Source organism: Triturus cristatus, chromosome 11 (assembly GCF_964204655.1).
Source record: "Triturus cristatus chromosome 11, aTriCri1.1, whole genome shotgun sequence".
Lineage (NCBI taxonomy): Eukaryota > Metazoa > Chordata > Amphibia > Caudata > Salamandridae > Triturus > Triturus cristatus.
In genome coordinates, this window is record NC_140594.1 from 845,209,019 (window position 1) to 845,231,327 (window position 22,309).

Consider the following 22,309-nt stretch of genomic DNA (forward strand, 5'->3'; position numbering starts at 1 on the left):
GCTACTACTCGTGTGTCCCGGCGCTAGGCATGTGGCAAATATAGAGGTTAGTGACAGTCTATACTTTAAACAGGTGTGTTTTCAGTTGCTTATTGAACAGCTTTATGTCTGGTGGACATCTCAGGGGAAAAGGAATTTAATTCCAGAGTTTAGCCTCCAGCAGTGAACAAGCTGAACCACTCACTTTTTCTTTTTGTGTGTGTGGGGTGGACAGAAGATGAGCCTTCTGCGAGCACAGTGATCTTTGCGGACAGTAGTTGGTCAGTCTACCTAGCAGATAGGCAGGGCCCATTTTATAGAAGGCTGAGTGTGCCACTGTTAATGTTTTAACGATAATCCTCTTACCGGTAGCCAGTGTATCTGTTTACGGTCCTGCGTGATCAAGGTGTGTTTTGGGAGAAAAAATAATAATTGAATGGCCATGTTCTGGACTTTCTGTAATCTATGTATCAGGTAGTCTGGGAGTCCTATGTATAGCACATTTGCGTAGTCCTGTCTGGATAACATCAGTGCCTGGACCACTGCATCTCGAGCTTCACAGGGTAACAATTTGACGAATTTCCTGAAAATCCTAAGAATTCGGCAAGTACTTTTGACTACAGCTGTAATTTGGGATTTGAGGGATAGGTGATTGTCAACTATGATCCCTACGTTTTCGTCTTTTCAGTGGAGATAGGAGCAGGACAGTGAGACGGCCAAGCCCCTGACCAACCTGGATGGGGTCTGTTGTATAAGAAAAAAGGAATTGGAGCCCACCCACAGCTTACTATTTGTTGCCTTCTGTTCAGTCTTTTTTACAGCCTCCTTAATTGACCACTGCAGACATAAATAATTTCCGGTCACTTCTGTGGAGCAGGTACCAAGCACAGATTGATTCAAATTAATTCTGTGCCCGTCTGCTGCTCCTGACATGATTGAAGTACTATTACTCACCTACTCTCACTCCCTGCTGCTCGTTTTATTCTTGCAATATTTAGCCACACCCATGACTGTACTCGAAGACAATGAAGCGCTCTACATGAGCACCAGTTACATTACACAAGTTCAATTAATTTAATTATTTCTATTTTAAAGGGCATAGTTACAAGAAAATGTCACAGTGCCTCACGCAATTTTGCTGAACCGAGCTGCGTCATTTTCTAAGTGCAGGAATGCACTATATTTACAACAATATGGCGCATTCCTGTACTCACCCCTTGCGCCGGTGGAAGAAAAGCTACCTAGCACCAGCACAAGCACCCTTGCACCATGGTGCAAGGGTGCCTGCGTTGCAGGGATGATTGTTGTTACGCAGGAAGGTATTCGATCCTGCACTAAAACGATCATCAATGGTGTTTTTCTCCTTCTATGTGTGCTGTAGAATGCAGCATACATAGAAAGACCAAACAAAGAGGAGAAATAAAGGGGCATCTTTACATAAAATGGGGCAGCACGGTGCCAGAAGCAATAATGCTGTGCTGAGCTGCGTCATTTTTTAAGTGCAGGAATGCGCCATATCTACAACAACATGGCACATTCCTGTACTAACCCATGAGCCGGTGGGAAAAAAGCTGCCTAGTGCCAGTGCAGACACCCTTGCACTATGGTGCAAGGGTGCCTGTGTTGCAGGGATGATTGTTGTTGTGCAGGAAGGGACACCTTCTTGCACAAAAACAATAATTATTGGCGTTTAGCTCCTTCTATGTTTACTGCAGAATGCAGCACACATAGAAAGAGCAAAAAAAAAGAAGTAACAAAGCGATTTCTTCTCGTTATGCCACTCTTACGCTCTCCTGGGGAGGCATACATTTTTGGTGCTGCCTCCGATTTACAGATACTTGTAAATCTGGAGCAGTGTCAAAAAGCAATGGGTGTTGCATGGGAACGCCCACAGCAACACCCATTGCACGCCCCTTTGCCTCAGAAAACTGCATCGAGGAGGACCCTATTTACAAGGCGGCGTCAAGCTTAGCGCAGCCTTGTAAATATGGAGCAGGGCACAGCGCCACCAGAGAGTCTCAAAAAATTATGCTGATGGTGGATCGGCCCCAATAATTCCCAGAGGAACTCTGAGTACCACATGCCTGCTCTGCTGAACCTCAGCGGTGGGCAGAGGCCTCCTGTGCAGTGGCAGAGCGGCTGGAGGGGGCATCAACACACATTAGAAGCCGCACCCTACAAGGCGAGGGCATCCCGGGTCCAACCACATTGACAGAGGCTTATGCCTTCCCCTGCGGTGACACATAGCGGCAGGTGCCACTTCCCTGAGAACACATGAATAGGATACATTTCAGTTGGCAACTGATGAGACCCCACCTTGTCCCACCGGATGGGGCGGAAGCAACGGGTACCCTTACAATTTCTGCAGGGCCTGACAATGTGGGCAATATTCAGTATGCTTGAGGAGGTTCTACAGGCCTGGAACCCATAGAGGCCCTGTGACACTAAGAATTTTGCCTGAGATGGTCCCTGGTGGCTGCCTGCGTTTGACTGGCATGGAGGTGGGATACCGAAGCGCTATGTATCATGGTAGTCTTAGTCATGAATTTTCCACTGATTCTATTTTCTTTCAGTCCAATTGGTGATTGAGCTGCACAAGTTCAGCTCACCAGATTATTTTACTTTGTCCTGCTGCAATCCCTCTGATGACGCTCCTGTTAGCACCATTCGTCCGCTAACATTAGTCATTAAGAATGCCATTTGCAAAACCCTGTGATAAAGTTTGGACCAGTTACAGAAGAGGTAGCAGACATTGCTTTATCTCCTCAGGTTAAAAGAGAAGCTGTTGGGTAGAAGAGATTGTTGTTTTTGCTGCATGTTTGCCGCCCCCATTAGCGGTCACTAGTTACCTGAGATTGGGGCAGTAAGTAGTATAAAAATATTACTGACACTGTGCATGTGGGTGCTGCTCAGCCTCATCAAGGAAGGGTGGAAGGCTAATGCATGGTAACTCATATTCTGTTTTACAACACATGTTGCAGAAGGGGTTCTGGACTGGTTGAGGTAAGGTAAGTAGAGTACTTAATAACAAACGGAAAGGGAGATTGGGTAGGGAAATACTAAAAACGTGAAAGAAGAAGGTGATAGACCAAGTTGGACAATTGGTTTGCGATGGGACAGGAGCAGAGATGAACAGCCTCTGTTGTCACTGTGTTGATAGCACTTCCTCTTTAAATGTGTGCAATGCTATTCTAAACAGTAATACAAAAACAGATATTCATGATGAGAAACAAAAAGACACTGGTTTATGTCAATAAAAATGTATGACAGTCCCACCCTCTCCTCCCACATCAGGACAACCCCTCACCCAAACCCAACATACCCCAAAAGCATCCTGTCTCCAACTGTCCTTCCCACCCTCACCTCCCACAAGTGTCACCCCTCATATAAATAAGCGCTCACAGCATCCACTCTGCACAAAAGTTCCTGTTGGCCGTTGCTTTATCTCCTCAAGGTCCTGCATGATTTGCTGAAAGAGGTCAGAGTCTGTGGTGGTGGTGTTGGTTGAGAGGGTGACTTGGGTAGATAAGGACCTCGGCTACCTGTGGTGGTGGTGATGTCATTGTCGGTGTCTCACTGGCTGGTTGCTCCTCCTCCTGCTCCTTGAGTAGCTTCAGCTGGTGGTACTCCACCACAATTGGCTCTATTTTCAGGAGGCATAGCTGACCGGCTGTGTCCTGCAGGGAGTGGCCTCTATGGCAGATCCTCCAGCAGGAGCAGCTAGTTGATCAGAAGAAAAAAAAGAACATGAATTGTAGCAATCAACACATTGTACTTATTGACATAAAATTGCTGTTCCCCTAAGTCCATTGGATTTTTCAATGTGATTCTTGATGAGAGGGCAAATGTTTTCGATATATAGTTCCTATAATGCAGGAGCAGTGTGTGGAATGAATAAATCCATGATCACCACCATAATCAAAAATACCAAAAGGGATGAAAAGTTAAAATGATTTCTTGTGGTGACACCAGCAAAACAAGCTTAATGTATGTTGATTACGGGATGACCTACCAAATGTAAATATACATTGGCATTGATAAATATGGCACCTTTAATTAATGCTGAACAACTTACTTTTCTATAACTTGCAACATTAAAGGAGACATTCTGTAGGAACTGCGTGTTTTTTGTGTGTCAGTTAGTGGAGTGTCGTCACAAAAGCCAATGGTCCTGATGTTATTCTTCCTACTCCCTCCTGAGTCCCACCCTGATTTCGACTCCAAACTAAGTTTCACACTACAACCTGCTCCCAAAATATTTCTCTACAAATACTTTTTCCCATGGCTATGGGACACATAAGTGACAGTGTAGGGTAAGTTTAGGTGAGTGAAACAGCAGGCCTTTGGCTAGGTTGATGTTTGACTATGAACTGGTGGGTGTCATATACTAGTAGGATTAGTCATATGGTTAACATAAGATAGAAGATGGAACAGTAATGAAACTATAAAACTCGCCACTGAGGCAGAAACTCTGAGAGAAGTGTGGTACATGCCAGTATGAGATTGCTTTTTATGGGCTTAGTGCTACAGAAATAATGGGGTAAATTAGAACCGGGTGACCACTGCACCTTTTCTTCAAATAATTGAATGCTATGGAGGATGATACACAAATGCAAGATGTTGGATAATTTATAAAATAATTTTTAAGTAGGCTTAGAAGAAACGGAGGAATACATTAACAAATGCAGTAGTTGTCAATGAGAAAAGAAAGTGAGTTACCACTTGTCCCAGCAGCCTCTCCTCCCCCATCCACTGAATAGTGGTTTTTACCCTCCTTTGAGGGAGCATAGCACACTTCCAGTCCTAGACAAAAACGTAACACGCATATTTAGATACCTACAGCCATTACATTATTTTGCTTAAGATACAAAAGCAAAATACATCACTAATGTTGGGTTATCTACTATCCAAAGTATTACTTTGAAAGGTTTAATGGACCAAGTAAGTAGTCAACCATTTAATGCTAAATAATATATTTTTTTCATAATGTAGGGACATGGCTCCAAAAGGATCGGAAAAACAATGAACCGGTGGAAGGGAATGATAGGATGTATGGTTGTATCCTGCCATGCTGCTCTGTCATGACATTAAACCTTGTATAACATGGCATCCTGTTGTGGTCCATAATTAACATTTTTGTACCTGTACTATGGACTGTTTCCTCAATAAAATGTTCTTTAAACCTACAAGTTGTGAATACTTAGGCCTGTGTTCCTTTCTTTGTTACCAACAATCATCTGTCAAAACAAGACTAGGCATGTAATAGAGGAGCAAGAGCAAGGTTACGAAAAATAAGCAGGGAAGAAAGCTACAGACTAGAGGGAGTTACCTTCAGAAACTGGAGGAATATATTTAGAAAAACACAAGAAGGCAGGTATGTGTGGTTAAAGTGGACACTAAAATAAATAAAGGGAAATGTCTTACAAGCAGCACCAGCAGGAGTGGAGGCTGCTTCAGTCCTCTGGGGCAAGCGGGGGTTGGCAGAGGTGGACTGTCTTGAAACAATGAAAAATAAAGAGAAAACTGAATAGTACATATTAATAGATGAAAAAGGGCATGTTAGAGGCAAACAAATCTAATGTCTAACTAAGAAATAAATTCTTACTTACCTTCAGTTCATCCCTAAACAAATAGTTTAATTTCCCGGTCGTACACACATTTTCCTACAAATGAAATTCCTCCCCACTGCTTCGTACAGTTTTGAAATTTTGACATTCTGAAATCTATGAGCAAAGTCAGTCTCCAATTGTTTACTGCACCACACAGAGATGGAACATAGCTATGTACAAGAGAGGTGAGGCCCAGACAGGAGGAAGTCGGCTGCGGAAACATGGAATAAAAAAAGACAAGGAAATGTGAGGATAATGAACATTAAAGGAGACTAAGGGAAGTTTGGAAATTGAAAAATAGTGAATGCCATAATATTCACTAGGTGAGAATAGTTGAAGTACGAAATAAATAATAAACATTACTAACCAGCACCAGCAGGAACACCTTCTGTGGTTGGGGTATCTTCTCCAGTACCATCAGTTTCTTGTGCCCCAGCCCTGCTGCAGCACTACTGGTGGCCTTCCTTCTCTTGCCCGAATTGGTTCTCTTCGGTTCTCCTGAAAGGAGGAAAGATAAATAGGACAATGATTAGCAGTAGTCGCCAGAAAGGTGGCTTCAAGCATTGTACTGTCTGATTTCAATCCTATCCTCCATTTAAACTCCTTCCTAATTTCAGTTCTCTTTCCTACACATTGTTTTCTTCCTACCATGATATTGAAATTTCCCTCACTTCACAGAATGGTTATTTTGATGGGTAAAATCAGTATCCCTTCTTGTACTGCTCCTCATGGAGATTGAAAATGTATTAGCAACATAAAGTGACAGAGGATGCCAACACCCCTGATATCAGATTATCCTAGTAACTAGCTAACATCCCTTAAATCAGCCAAAGCCTGCACCTGGCTCACCATGGACCACAATCTGGGTTGTATTATTTATTTGATGTTCACCCTACATCATTTCCAATCGTCCGATCATACACCCTTCCTGACAGTGGCAATATGGCCCACTACTCTGTTGAACACAGCAAAGTTCACACTCAAAATCATACAAAGAAACTGTAGTAATACAAAAAGTCTTTATGATAATAACATTTTTAAATAGTTTTTCTAAAATTGATTAGATGTAAGGTATATTTGACAAGATGAAATTGTGTGAGGAGGTTAAGATTGTATTTTTAATTTTCTTATTGGTATTTTAATTTTCAAATTTTAATAATTATAATGTGATCATCGCAGCATATATGGATATTTTATGTAGTTTTATAATTTATATGAATTTAGTCTATGTATATACTAATTGAGACCTATAAAAATGTGACGATGTTACTAAGATTGTATTTATTAGATACTGGTATTTAAATTTAGTAAATTGAATTTGATTTGTATATTATGTTTATGGTTGTGTAAACCGAATAAAGAATTTTGACTGCCAGAAATGCAGTCGTGTTGATTTTTCATCCAAGCTTTATTTCCCTTACAATCACATGTGTGAGGCTCCCTCACCTGCTTACGCCCTATTGACATTCATAGCCCTCTGGAATCTCCACACCTAGATTTCATGAAGCGCTATGACAACCCCATAAACATGACGTCCCCCTTGCTAAACAATTGCTGAATATCTCTTACTTTACACACAAATAACAAGTATAACTATAATATAACATACTGTGGCAGACTATTATTTACACAATGGGGTGCCATTACATTGCCCTAAGGGTTAACCTACACATTACAAATGGTAAGGGAATGGGGAAGGAAAAGATTAAGCTGAATGTTTGCTCCTAAGACTTACTGAAGATAACCTGTTTCATCTTATGGATGAACCTACAATCATTTCATTGCATAATCATTGAACATGACTACCATGCGATGCTGTCTGCACCATTGTTCTTTACACCCTCCATTGACACCTTCATCCTCTTGTTTTCCAGTCTTTTCTCTACCAGCAGATTTTCCTATTCCTTCACCTCCCTTCCTTCTCTCCTCATCATCCATCAACATGAATCCATTGCCGCTTTGCTCTCTATCATTAACCACACCTCATTTTCTGCAGCACTGATGCCCCTTCTTGCAATGTAATGCCTCTCTTCTTTTGTTCCACCTTTGCTCATTCCACAAAACAACATGTCAATCATGAACCTCATGTATTTCCATTGGTTTGGAAAACCTATTCACCTCATCTCCTCTCCTTCCTAACTTGATTTTCACAGTCACCCGCTTCAATCTTCCCTTCACTAAATAATTCTCTTTCTTCTCTAGCCACCCCACTCTCCTTCAACCTTTGAGGGGAGAACTTTGTTTTCACATATCTCTGACTCATCCTCTTGAATGGTGTTTTGCCAGTAGCACCACTCTCCATGGTATTGTATGCCCACACCATATTCTCTATCGCTATGCTCACATCATTTCCACCACTCACCACCATTTGTATTGTTCCTTTTACAATGTGATTCACCCTCTTAACCATTCGGTTCCCCTGGGGATTGTATAATGAAGCGCGTATATGTTTTATTCCTTGTTTTTCCCAAAAACTTTGCATACTGGTAGACATGAGTTGTGTTCCATTTTCTGTTGCCAGTACACCTGGACACCCATCTCTCATGAACAATCGTTCCAATAATCTTATGGCACTCTCTGTCATGATGTTATTCATTAATTCAACCATCACCCACCTTGAAAAAACATCCACAATCACCATAGCAAACCTTATATCCTCATCCATATAGTCCATGTGACCTATGAAATCTAAGCATATCTTTGCCCATGCACGGCTTGCCTCACTCATGGAACCCATTCCTTCACCTCTCACCTTTAAGTGTTTCTCACTCACTACATAATACGCATTCCTCCACCCAATCTTTTCCATCACTATCTATTCCAGGCCACCAACGTTTTTCCTTCAATTGTTTTTTTGTCAATGACTGTCCCAGATGACTATCATGGGCTATCCTGATTAACTTATTCCTTACTCCCTCCGGAGGCATATACTTCTCACCTCTCAATACCAATGCTTCATTAGTCCCTTCATTAAGTTCTTCCTGAACCTTTACATGATGATGTGATGTAGAATCCACGCTGCACTCGAGGTATGTCTTGCGACTAGCGTTGTCCTTGTCAATCCTCACTGTGTGGCTACTCAGCATGCGCTTATTCCGCCAAGGTTCACGCCCTGGAACCTCGCAGATACTGCGGTGGCTTAACTGCATGCGGGCTGATGAAAACACTATGCCCCTTTACATTCAATTAAATGGGCCTGGTAAACATTGCAAAGTTATTAATGTACTCACTCCGCTAGTTGTGACAAATAACACACACCAGTTGTACCAAATAACAGGGCAAGGTCGACGGTGGCACTCGAATGATGAACTATGTACGCCCTCATTGACTTAAATACTTGATGGAAGCACTTCCACGCTGAATTCAACCCCACTGTGACTGCGGGAGCTGAACAGGTGATCATCACCAAAAATGTAGCAATACACGCAGTCATACTGATTCTTCATCCAAGCTTTATTTCACTGACAATCACATGCGTGAGGCTCCCTCGCCTGCTCACGCCCAACTAACATCATAGCCCTCTGAATCTCCACAGCAAGATTCCATGAAGCGCTATGACAACTCCATAAACATGACATTTCCCTCGCTAAGAAATTACAACAGAAACCTTGCTCTATCCTTTGAAATAAAGACAGAGGATGCTGGAATGCTCGAAGGGTTAAAAGTGCATTTTTTTATGCGAGTGGCACACATTAGCAGTACATCTGACCTATCAGAGAATTAGACAGCAGTTCATTGGAACGCATTACAGCACTCTGGGATTTTTGGAGCTTCTTACAAACAAGCTCCTGTGGTAATCCTTGGTGGGACATCGAACTGAATGACAATCCACAGTGCCAGCTTTGTACAGCTTGCTGAACAACTCTGCTCCTGTACAGAAGTTGTCCACATAACAGTTATCTATATTATTCCTTGTGTGGAACTTACAGGATTTAGAGCAGAGTTCCTCCCTACATACGCTTTTAGTCAGTATACATAACAGGTAGAGCCTTAACACAGCACGCAAATATTGATGCAATAGTGTGCTCTTTTGCTCGTTATGTACCTACTGCCTGTAAAGAAGTGGCCCTTTTACAGGATCAAGGACTCATCAATGGCTATATTCTTTCCAGAAGTATACATTTGTGGAAACCTGGCAGACAAATGCTTCCTGACAGGCTGAATTTTGAACAACCTGTCATGGTCTAGATGATCCCTGGACAATGATGCAAAGTAATGACTGAAATGTAGCATATGCTGCAATAGCAAAAAACAAGCTCTACTCATGAGCAGTGTGAAGCTGGATGTTATCCAAAATGTCCAAGTAGACCAGTAGGACTGTACGCTTGGTTTTTGCACTATCTCCACTTTGAATTTAAGCCTAGATATTTCTCCAGCTCCCCAAGTGAAGTGGGTATCCACCTCTTTCTCCATGTGCCCTCAGAAACAAATTGGCTCATAAATTTGTTTGATGCAAAACTTCCTCAAGCAAGTCAACATCCAGAAAGACATGAACATAGTCAATAGACATGTATTAACTTTACATCCAGCATCTGCAGTGAATGGGGAGTTTGAGGCTGCACTCCGTTGGGGCTGCTGGAAAGCACTCTAGTCTATGCTTGCTGCAGCATTGCCTGCTATCTGAGTTGGTCTACCCTGCTACTGTGTCTGAGCTTGTGCTTGCAAAGGGGACATAACGACTGCCATGACCATGTTCCTCAGACTCCCTGGAAAATGAGTCATGGGATGGAACTACTTCGATTGAAAAATCGCTTCCAGATTCTGCTACATTTTCCTCTTCCTTGGATCCTGTCTCAGTATCTGAAACTGCCTCACAGCTGTCCTTTATTACTCAAGTTAGGGCCTAGGTGTAACATCCTGGCTTTCTCGGGGTTGGGACAAACAGACGACGGACCAGAGAATTGGAAGTTTAAGGATGATTTAATAAACAGATAAACAACTACAGACAACAAAGAATACCGGTACTGGAATCACCAGTTAAAGTACGATACCCATTCACAGCTCTTCTAACCGTCCTCCGCATGCACACCGGGCCCGGTATGCTCCAACGGAGGGCACAGTGCTAAGCAGTGGCCGACAATGCCACTCGACCGCTGTGAAGGGTAGTTCCAAGGTTGTGGAATCTACGGGGGGGCACGTGGGAGTCACCCGGCCGGGCTCTCTACCACCTGGGAACAGCCGCTCTACCAGTATCCCCCAGAGTCCTGCCACAACACAAAGACGCTGGGAACACCTCCTAGTGTGCGTCTCTTGTATCCGGGTTTAAGTGATGATACCCAAGGTGGCGCAGAGAATGGATGGGAGCAGCCGCTCTACCTATCCCAGTTCTCCTACGAGTGTCAATGGCTAAGACGCGGAAACACCTCCTGGATAGCGTCTTAGCTCTAAGCGTGTGTTTACCCAAGGAACGAGGGTTGGGAGCTTCGGCTCGCACCAACCTCGTTTTCTCCAAATTGTCAGGCAGTTGGGAGCTTCGGCTCTACAAACGGGACTTGTGCCCAATGACGTTGCATACGGCTCTCAGAACGGGACAGGACACGGGCAGGAAGCACACGCCAGCACCTCTCCTCCGCTCCTTAGAATGTTCCTTCCGCCGCTCAACTCACCAACGGGTCCGTGTACCTCAACCAGGTACTCCTGCAAAGATCAGAATATCCGACGCCGAGTCCCAGTGATCTTCTCCTTAAGTAGTACTCTCGGCGTTGTATAACCATGACTCTTGAGTTGCATAACATGAAAACTAGGCGTTACCCTTGGTGTTATGTAACCAGAACTCTTGAGTTGCATAACATGAAAACTAGGCGTTACCCTTGGTGTTATGTAACCAGAACTCTTGAGTTGCATAACATGAAAACTAGGCGTTACCCTTGGTGTTATGCAACCAGAACTCTTGAGTTGCATAACATGAAAACTAGGCGTTACCCTTGGTGTTATGTAACCAGAACTCTTGAGTTGCATAACATGAAAACTAGGCGTTACCCTTGGTGTTATGTAACCAGAACTCTTGAGTTGCATAACATGAAAACTAGGCGTTACCCTTGGTGTTATGTAAACAGAACTCTTGAGTTGCATAACATGAAAACTAGGCGTTACCCTTGGTGTTATGCAACCAGAACTCTTGAGTTGCATAACATGAAAACTAGGCGTTACCCTTGGTGTTATGTAACCAGAACTCTTGAGGCAATTGTTGCCGGAGGGCATTCTGGGAGTTGTAGTCCGCTCTCCTCCAAGCGCACCAGGTTCACGGAAGTGGCATCGTAGGAGGGAATCCATGTGCGGGAGGGGATTCCTGACAGTACATCCCCCTCCCATCAGCGCCCCCCATCAGGACCAGCACAGGAAGGATATCGACGATGGAACGACGATACCAGACGAGGAGCGTGAACCCCCGCCGCAGGTTCCCATGACTGCTCCTCGGGTCCGTACCCCTTCCATGCCACCAGATACCATAGTTTGCCCCTGCGCCACTTGGAATCTAAGATACCGGCCACCTCGTACTCCACCTCCGAATCCACAGTCACCGACACCTGCGTACGAGGCCTCACCGCGTTCGCGGGTTTCAAGAGGGAAACGTGGAACACGGGATGGATCCACAGGGACTGGGGCAGGCACACTTTCACGTTCACCGGGCTGATGCATCGAAGGATCCTATATGGGCCCATGAAGCGGGGATGGAACACGCTACTTTTCTTGAATCTCATGTGCCGTGTAGAGACCCAGACGTAATCTCCAGGTTTGTAGACCGGTCCAGGCCTTCTCCTCCTATCAGAAAAGGCTTTATACGTGGCTTTAGCCCCCTCCAGGGCAACTCGAAAACTCATCAAGGCCTCCTTGATGCGGGCCACCCTCTTGGCTGTTGTCGGCAATCTGTCTTCCCTGACCGGGTGCAGAAACGGCAAGAACCGGGGATGATGGCCGTAGTTACTATAAAAAGGGGAGGCCTTGGTGGAACAATGTGTGGCGTTGTTGTACGCGATTTCCGCGATCCAAAGTAGGTCCACCCACTCATCCTTCCCTGGTTCTACAAAACAACGTAGATATTGTTTGAGCGACTGGTTCAGACGCTCCGTCTGGCCGTCCGTCTGCGGGTGATAACTCGTGGACATGGCAGACTTGACGTGTAACGCCGAACACCAAGTTTTCCAGAAGTGCGACGTGAACTGAGACCCCCTGTCCGACACGATCACGTTGGGTAGGCCATGTAGTCTCACTACATTCTTCAATAACAACAACGCCAGCTCTCCTGCCGGAGGTACCTGTTTGCAAGCGAGGAAGTGCCCCATCTTCGTGAGATAGTCCACCACCACCAGTATGGCCGTCTTTCCTTGATCCTTTGGTAGCCCGACAATGAAGTCTAAGGATATGTTTTCCCAGGGTTTGGTCGGTGTAGGAAGGGGTTGGAGGAGTCCTTGCGATCTTCTGTGGTCCGATTTCATGGATGCGCAAATGGTACATGATGAACACCAATTCCGAACGTCTGTTCTCATGGCAGGCCACCAGGACTGCCGTCCTAGGCTCAATACCGTCTTTTCGACACCCAGATGGCCGGCACAGGGAGACACGTGGCACCAGGTGAAGGCCTGTTTTCGAAGCCAAGGCGTGGGTAACAACATACATCGTCCTTTCACCGGAATCCCGTCCTTCATTTGCCACTCCTTGTGACTGTGAAGCCACCTCCGCCACATGAAGGTATGGGTCCCCTTCTAGACCCCCCTGAGGAACGTCTGTGGTTGAATCACCCCTATCACAACTCCTGGAGGGATGATGGAATGTTCGGCAACCGGCTGCGGATCCCTGGCGTTCGATTGCCTCGAAAGCGCGTCCGCTTTCCTGTTCTCCGTACCGGGCCGGTATGTGATATGGAAATTGAAACCGGAGAAAAAGATCATCCACCTCATTTGGCGGGGAGACAAATGCCGCGCCGCCGTCAGAAACTGGAGGTTTCTGTGGTCCATATACACTGTAACCACGTGTCTGGCCCCCATTAACAAATGCCTCCACTCAGCAAATGCGTCCTTTATTGCGAGTAGTTCCTTCTCCGTAATATGGTAATTGCGTTCCGCGTCGTTCAATTTACGAGACATGTACGCCACAGGATGGAGCAAACACGACATCTCATTCCTCTGAGATAGAATGGCACCCAGCGCCACATCAGAGGCGTCCGCTTCTACCACATAGGGTAATTCCGGATTCGAGTGAGCTAGCACCGGGGCGGTGCTGAAGGCCTTCTTGAGGGCCACAAATGCTTTTTGTGCTTCCGGTCCCCACACGAACTCCTGAGACTTCCTTAGTAGTTGCGTGATCGGGGCAACCAAGCCAGAAAACCCCTCAATAAAATGCCTGTAAAAGTTGGCGAAGCCTATGAAGCTCTGGACTTCCTTTACTCCTCGGGGCACCGGCCACTCCTCCACCGCTCTGATCTTGCGTTCCGCCATCTCCTGTCCGTTGGGGCTCAGCATCACCCAAGGAATTCCACTGATGTGACGTGGAAGTCACATTTGCTGAGTTTGCAGTATAGCATGTTTTCCCTCAGTTTTTTGAGAACCGCGGATACGTGCTGTACGTGTTCTTCCTCTGAGTTGGAGTAGATGAGTATGTCGTCTATGGAAACGACCACATAGATATCCAATACCTCCCGGAACACCTCATTGAGGAAGTATTGGAAGGCGGCAGGGGCATTGCATAGTCCGAACGGCATGACGAGGTACTCAAAGAGCCCGAACCTGGTCTTAAAGGCGGTTTTCCATTCGTCGCCGTCCCTCATGCGCACAAGATGGTATGCCCCCTTGAGATCAAGCTTTGTGTATATTTGGGCCTTTTTTACCTGTTCCAGGAGAACGCTTATGAGAGGCAGGGGGTACCGTTTTTTTATGGTTATCGCGTTTAAGGCCCTAAAGTCCACGCAGGCCCTCAATTCGCCATTCGCTTTCGGAATGAAAAAGAGAGGCGATGCGGCAGGGGATTTCGACGGCCTGATGAACCCCAGCCCTAGTAACTTATCCAAATATCCCCGTAGATGTACGTTTTCGGGTTCTGTGAGCACATACAGTCTGCCGCTGGGAACGCTAGCCCCCGGAACCAGGTCGATTTGGCAGTCGAACGGTCTATGTGGAGGGAGCACCTCCGCTCGGATTTCATCGAAGACGTCCCCGAAACTGTGATACACTCTGGGCAGCTTTACGTCCTTTTCTGCTGCCGTGGCGACCGTGTGACCTTCGCCTACCTCACCTTCGTGGGGCTCCTGCCGCATGCCGCACCATTGTTCACAAAACAGGGAAGTCATCTCAATGTGATGCGTAGGCCAATCCACCGTTGGGTTATGTTTTTGGAGCCAGAGTAGACCCATTATGACCCCGTACTGCGGGGCTCTGATTATGCTAAAATTGATACGTTCGTTATGCAGTTTTCCGAACCTCACCGGTATTTCTCCTGTGTGCTGTCCGATAGGGCCGGTCACCAGACTTTTCCCATCCACTGCATACACCTCCTCTGGTATCTGTTTGGGAAGGAGAGTGAGACCCAGTCTCCGTGCTTCATTGTAGTCCATGAACATGCCCGTGGCTCCTGAATCAATCATGGCTACCACAGGTATCCACTGGTCCTGCACTCCTACATGTAAGGTAATAAACAAATGTCTTCACCCTTCCTGATTCGAGCTCAACATGGAAGGGATGTGGGTGTGACTCCAAGATGCCCCTTCCCTAGACCCGGAGTCCCTCAGTTTTCCGCCGGTGCGTCCACCACTGCTGTCACCGTTTTGTTCGCTCGGTATCGTGAGGTTTTTGGCTTGGCTGGACACTCGCGTACATAGTGCCCCTTTTTTCCGCAGTAAAGGCAAAGGCCTTGCTTGCGGCGTGATTCTTTTTCAGTGGCTGTAAGGCTCGCCCTTATAGCTCCTATGTCCATGGGTTCCGTCCTGGTGGAGGAGTTGGTCTCAGGGCCACCCATCGAAACATACGATGGCAGCGCTTTCCCTTTCCTCTTGTGATCGCCCTTTCTTTCGTTCAATCTATGGTCCAGCCGTAGCACCAGGTTGATCAAGCCCTCACATGTCTTGGGTTGGGGGTCGATTTGTGCTACCACATCTTTGAGCTCTTCGCTCAAGCCCTGGTGAAACAGCGCGGTTTGTTTGGCTATGGGCCACTTGGTTTCGGCCACTAGCCTTCGAAAAGCATTAAGGTACTGCACCAGATCATTGTTGCCTTGCCTCAGCTCCAACATCTCTCGATCGGCAGTATACGAGTCTGCCCTTCGATCAAACACCTTCAAGAGTTCCTCTCGGAAGGCTCCCCAATCACATAGGATAGGGTCGTCCCTGCTCACCAGTAGGACTGCCCAGTGCGCCGCGTTCCCAGCAAGATACGAGATCAGAAAGGCCACTCTGGCTTGGCTGGTAGGAAAGGCCTTTGGTTTGCAGGACAGATGCAGTGCTACTTGAGTAAGGAATACCTGCACTGTGTTGGGGTCTCCGCTGTACCTCTCTGGTGTCGCCAAAGGAATGGCTACGGGCATCTCTACCACAACCGCAGGAGCCGTGGCCGTGTGAGAGGCACCCGCCTGTAGCGGATCGTTCTGCAGAGCGTCCATTCTAGCCTTAACGTCTGCTGTTTCCTGTCTGGAAGCGGTGAGCTCGATTCGCATCGTGGCTAAGACGGCCATCACATCCTCAATCGTGGCCATGTCGTTCGCCCAACCAGGAGATGGTTATGGAAGAGGTCGGATATTATGTAACGTCCTGACTTTCTTGGGGTTGGGACAAACAGACGACGGACCAGAGAATTGGAAGTTTAAGGATGATTTAATAAACAGATAAACAACTACAGACAACAAAGAATACCGGTACTGGAATCACCAGTTAAAGTACGATACCCATTCACAGCTCTTCTAACCGTCCTCCGCATGCACACCGGGCCCGGTATGCTCCAACGGAGGGCACAGTGCTAAGCAGTGGCCGACAATGCCACTCGACCGCTGTGAAGGGTAGTTCCAAGGTTGTGGAATCTACGGGGGGACACGTGGGAGTCACCCGGCCGGGCTCTCTACCACCTTAGAACAGCCGCTCTACCAGTATCCCCCAGAGTCCTGCCACAACACAAAGACGCTGGGAACACCTCCTAGTGTGCGTCTCTTGTATCCGGGTTTAAGTGATGATACCCAAGGTGGCGCAGAGAATGGATGGGAGCAGCCGCTCTACCTATCCCAGTTCTCCTACGAGTGTCGATGGCTAAGACGCGGAAACACCTCCTGGATAGCGTCTTAGCTCTAAGCGTGTGTTTACCCAAGGAACGAGGGTTGGGAGCTTCGGCTCGCACCAACCTCGTTTTCTCCAAATTGTTAGGCCGTTGGGAGCTTCGGCTCTACCAACGGGACTTGTGCCCAATGACGTTGAATACGGCTCTCAGAACGGGACAGGACACGGGCAGGAAGCACACGCCAGCACCTCTCCTCCGCTCCTTAGAATGTTCCTTCCGCCGCTCAACTCACCAACGGGTCCGTGTACCTCAACCAGGTACTCCTGCAAAGATCAGAATATCCGACGCCGACTCCCAGTGATCTTCTCCTTAAGTAGTACTCTCGGCGTTGTATAACCATGACTCTTGAGTTGCATAACATGAAAACTAGGTGTTACCCTTGGTGTTATGTAACCAGAACTCTTGAGTTGCATAACATGAAAACTAGGCGTTACCCTTGGTGTTATGTAACCAGAACTCTTGAGTTGCATAACATGAAAACTAGGCGTTACCCTTGGTGTTATGCAACCAGAACTCTTGAGTTGCATAACATGAAAACTAGGCGTTACCCTTGGTGTTATGTAACCAGAACTCTTGAGTTGCATAAGGCAATTGTTGCCGGAGGGCATTCTGGGAGTTGTAGTCCGCTCTCCTCAAGCGCCCCAGGTTCACGGAAGTGGCATCGTGGGAGGGAATCCATGTGCGGGAGGGGATTCCTGACACTAGGCAGCAGTCATCCACTGAGACACGATCTCTGTTGACTGTTTAAACCTTGTCTAAAACCTTCTTTCTGAAACACTCTATCCCACGTAGAAGGCAGAATTATCCTACAAAATCAGTGAATGGATCTATACGTTTGGGAGATATGGGTGGCACACAAAGTATAAAAGCAAAAAAAAACACTTTGTTTATTAATGCTGCGATCCACTGAACTCCTCTAAAGAACTTCCCCACAGACACTAGAAAAATACAAAAAAATAAACTATATTTCAACTTGCCATATATGCAAAACCAAGAACTGCTGCAGTTCTGGACTCTCCTTGCGCTGGTGCAGTGTGTGCTGCTTTGCACCAATGCAGGCACCCTTGAGCCATAGTTCAAGGGTCTCTGAGTTATGTTCAGGATCGCTTTTGTGCAGGAAAGGGCCCTTTCTTGCATAAATACTGCCCTTCGAGGGTTTTTTTCTCAACGTATGTCTGCTGCAGAATGCAGCACACATTCAAATAGGAAGTAACATGGCAAAATAAAGATATTTCTCAGGCAAGCGTAGGATTTTGGCATATTTCCATGTCTACAAGTCTTTTTAGATATGGATTTGCATCAAAAACCAACAGTAGATGTATGTGCACGCCCATGCGTCATCAATGGAATGCCTTCCTGACACAAAGGAACACAAGGCAGTACAATGTGATGCATTACGTTGCTTTTTGCTACAAAGCAATGCACATAGCCATTTGTGTAGCGTTGTAAAACCCCAACAAGGCTTTTGAGTTGGGTATGCATAATAAAAGTCATGCAAGCCCAACGGAGAATCTTTGAAAGTGTGGCACTTATTTTAGTGAAATCAAAGGCTACACCTAATAAGTAGCCCACATTTCAACATTGGGCTAGTTTTCATTTGGAAAAGACAAGCAGTATAGGTTTTTGGAAAGTATAAAAGACTGCATGCATTTCTGCATGCTGCAGACAATTATTGTGGTAATATCACGGAATTAAACACCAGCATTACATGGCCCTACACACTTCCTGGTGCTTTAATGGGGTAGGATTATTTTTCCATGGGGAAGCAATCGCCAGGGGAAAACAAACATTCTCCTAAAAAAATTATACCCGGGGGCAACCCCCCAATATGGGACCATTATTTTGTTTTCCCCTGGTGGCCTAGATCTGGTGGCACGATAGCATCCTCCAGGAGAAAACACACCCTTTCTTTAAAAAATGATACCCCCAAGGGGGTTGTCCCGTGTCTCAGGAGGGCTGACATTCTTACATGTGTCTGCCATTTTGTTTTCATCTGTGATAGTGCCCACCATGGGAAAACATATATTCTAATGAAATAATATATGCCCCAGGCACAGCAGCCCATATATCAGGGGGGCTGACCCCCTCAAAAACACAGAAATCCTTGCGTCTAGTGGCTTCCTGCTCGTGAGTCACTGTGTGTCAGTGATCAAGGATTAGGAAGTTGTTTGAGGGGACAGCGCTGGACAGGGGAGTTGCCCCTCTTTCCAATGATGCCTCTCAAGCTTGAGGATGCACCCTGCACCCACAAAACTGCACCAGACGCTGGAACAGAGCACTCGTCTGCTCATTTCTATGCTACAGTGGGGATTTGTGACTGAAGTCACAGATTAGAGGAAGGAGGGATGGGGCCTGAGAGGAAAGGATTCTGCTTTGCCCGAACCTTTGGGTTTAAAAAAAATGAAACTACTGGTTAAATTGAATCCCTCCCTAGTGTCTGCTGTGGCAGTGGTGGTCGGCACTGATCGGGGTGGCAGGATGGGGAGGCAGGGTGGGAGAGATAAGGGGGTAAATAAAAAATGAAAAACTTACCACATTTCCATGTCCCGAATTGTCCTCATCACGTCTCTCCACTCTTTCCTCCAGCCGGAACAGGAAAAACACCGGACACGCCCAGGTTCCCCAGAGCCAATCACAGCAGTGCAATGCAGCGTTGTGATTGGTCTAAGTGTCGTGGTTCGGCGCTAAGACGGTGAATGGGGTTCTGGGCATGTTCGCTAATGCAATCCAGAATGCAGCCTGGGTGGACAGCATGCTATGTGCGCATGATTGTTTGGCCGGCCAAACATTCATGCGCATGTAGGTAGTGAAAACCACTCCTCCCCTCCCCTGCTCCTTCAGCAGAGAAGCCCTGTCTGCTTCCCAAAGCTGCTGCGCCCACAAGAAAAAATGAAATGATAATAACTTTGAGCTATAATCATTTTATTTTTTCTTACACTGATGAATAGCAGTGGGGCGACGCTCCTCTGCCTTGGTGAAGGAGCCGCCACTGTGCTGCGGGCTGAAAGCTACATTATGGAGGGAGGGCAGGCATAGGGCCGCAGCTGATGCTCGCACGCAAGGCGTTGTATAGGTGCCTGTTGACTTGAAAGAATCCTTTTAGTGGTGGCTTCATCCAAAGCATTTTGCTCGAATTGTTCCTCTCTCGCTCCCCTATCCTAGAAAATAGGGGGAGAGAATCTCCTTCAGAGTTTTTTCATTACCAACTAGTACGGGGAACTTAGGGGTGTGGCACGGACTGAGGGCTTTTCCTCTGGAAAAGTAAGATCAAGTGGTATGGACAATATGGTAGCCAAAGCTTATTTGAAGAATGACATTTAGGGTCCAGGCTCTTGGATGCCATGTTCTTCCCGCCAGGAATATATGCAGAGACCCTGCTGAGGTCCTCGCCGGCATGGCTCTTCTAAGCAGGGTCTTTCTTTTAGGGAGTTCCAGTTTACACACACATTTTATTCTCACATTGCCAGTTGATTTGGATACTCTAATTAATCGAATTGTCCAGGGATTTCACAGTACATTCTAATATGTTATGTTACATTATACAATGCTACATAATGTTGAAAATTGTTTAGGCTCAAAGGTTATCCTCCATATGTCCTCTTTGAGCTAGGGTAAAAACACAGAAACTCCTGAGAGGTAATTAGAATAGCTCTGGAGTCAACAAATTCCACAATAACCAAGGAGTCACATGTTCATATTCCCTGTAAATACTAGATAATCTGATAAAGTGCATAGTGCTTTGCTGACTGTTATTTTGTAGTGTGAAACATCAGAAATTCAGCGATGGATCTCATGGAGCCTACAGGAGGATTGTGCTGGAGTTGAGATAAAGCAACTAAGTTGCCTTTGAGACAAATATCTATAGGACACCCTGGCAAGGCAAGGACTGGTTTTAATGAAAACTATCATTGCAGGTCTGAAGCAGTACAGAATTAATAACTTCTGAGCAGGAACTCTTTCTCTCACCAACAGAGCAAAACAATTCTATTGCCCCAGAGATGGCCAAACTCAAAGACAAAGGGCCCACTTCCAGAAACATTGAATGGGTTTTTTGTGAATAGAAGAAGTTGATTTTGAGGGTGGGGTGAGCTGGTCAATATTTACTTTAGAGGGAATGTGGGCCTATTTGACTACAGACTGTTTTCAGGCGTCTACCCTGCGTCTTTTTTTAATTACCAACCTGATAAATTATTCACACAGCTTCAATCTCGCAATAAAATTCCCAAAATATAACATCCAGCCGCAAGTTATAATTTCTGCAGACCGCAGTACATTAAAAAGAAAAGCAATAAAAAAATGATTATGGGAAACAATAACTCAGAGGCAGTTGTGGCAGACGCTGTCTGAAAGCACCAGCTTTTTTCTGTGCACACCAGCTGGCAACAATATTCCTGGTAAAAACAGTACAGCTGTTCCTTCATTACTGAGAGCTTAGCATTCCAAAATGGCAACTTCCTCATATTGTAGGGCCAAAAAATAGTCCTTGGAGAGGAAGAGTGAGTTAATCACTGAACAGAGTGGCTTTCTTATTATGAGATGACCAATGGCTAGCCAGAATTTACCAATCAAATAAGTCTGAAGGAGTAAATATTTCATTGGAAGATTGTGCAATTGAGAGTATGGAAGGGGAGATATTCCTGAGAATCGAGAGTATGGAAGGGGAGATATTCATGTGAATCGAGAGTATGGAAGGGGAGATATTCCTGAGAATCGAGATTATGGAAGGGGAGATATTCCTGAGAATCGAGAGTATGGAAGGGGAGATATTCCTGTGAATCGAGAGTATGGAAGGGGAGATATTCCTGAGAATCGAGAGTATGGAAGGGGAGATATTCATGTGAATCGAAAGTATGGAAGGGGAGATATTCATGTGAATCGAGAGTATGGAAGGGGAGATATTCCTGGGCACTTGGAACAGGGTTCTGAGAGGTAGGAAATGCTACATTTCATGAATTATGGTCCACTGTTCTTTTCTGTTTACAGTGTGAAACCCTAAAGGAAATATTGTGTCTGATATGGTGACTGAGTGAAACTGTCAAATCACTGAGAGAACAGAGATTCTTGAGGTCGCTCATAATCGCCCCTAACCAGCAACAGGTGATATATACTATGAGTACAGCCATATGACCCAAGCTTTTCCCCTAGAGATTCGGCTGCACAAAGCGGCTGATATTCCTGGGCTAAAATCCAGACAGGAACTAGGAATGACCAAAAGGTGTAAATCTGATTAGTTTAGTTACTCTTCATTCCTAAGTGGATTTTCAGAGTTCAACTTATAATTGGATAGTTTCTTGGCTCAAGGAAATTCCAATCCTACTGGTAATGTTATATTTCCCACCATTTTACTAAGCTGCTCATAAAGAGGGCCTTATAGGTCGATGTATTCAAATTTCACGTACAAAATCTGCAACACCTTGTGAATCCAAATCGGAAAATTGTGGCAACAAAGAAAGGGACCCACTATATACT

General features: G+C 45.8%; 1 protein-coding gene across 1 annotated transcript in view; it reads right to left on the minus strand.

Annotated features, from left to right (window-relative positions):
- Positions 1 to 3,364: 3,364 nt before the first annotated feature.
- LOC146785512 (uncharacterized) overlaps positions 3,365 to 22,309 on the minus strand; it is a 182,320-nt gene continuing 163,375 nt past the window's right edge. The window contains exons 3-5 of the mRNA XM_085633378.1: positions 5,956 to 6,086; positions 5,404 to 5,470; positions 3,365 to 3,699 (exon numbers count right to left, since the gene is read on the minus strand). Coding sequence (XP_085489504.1) covers positions 3,629 to 3,699; positions 5,404 to 5,470; positions 5,956 to 6,086 — 269 coding nt within the window. The 3' untranslated portion in view covers positions 3,365 to 3,628. The remainder of the gene's footprint in view (positions 3,700 to 5,403; positions 5,471 to 5,955; positions 6,087 to 22,309) is intronic.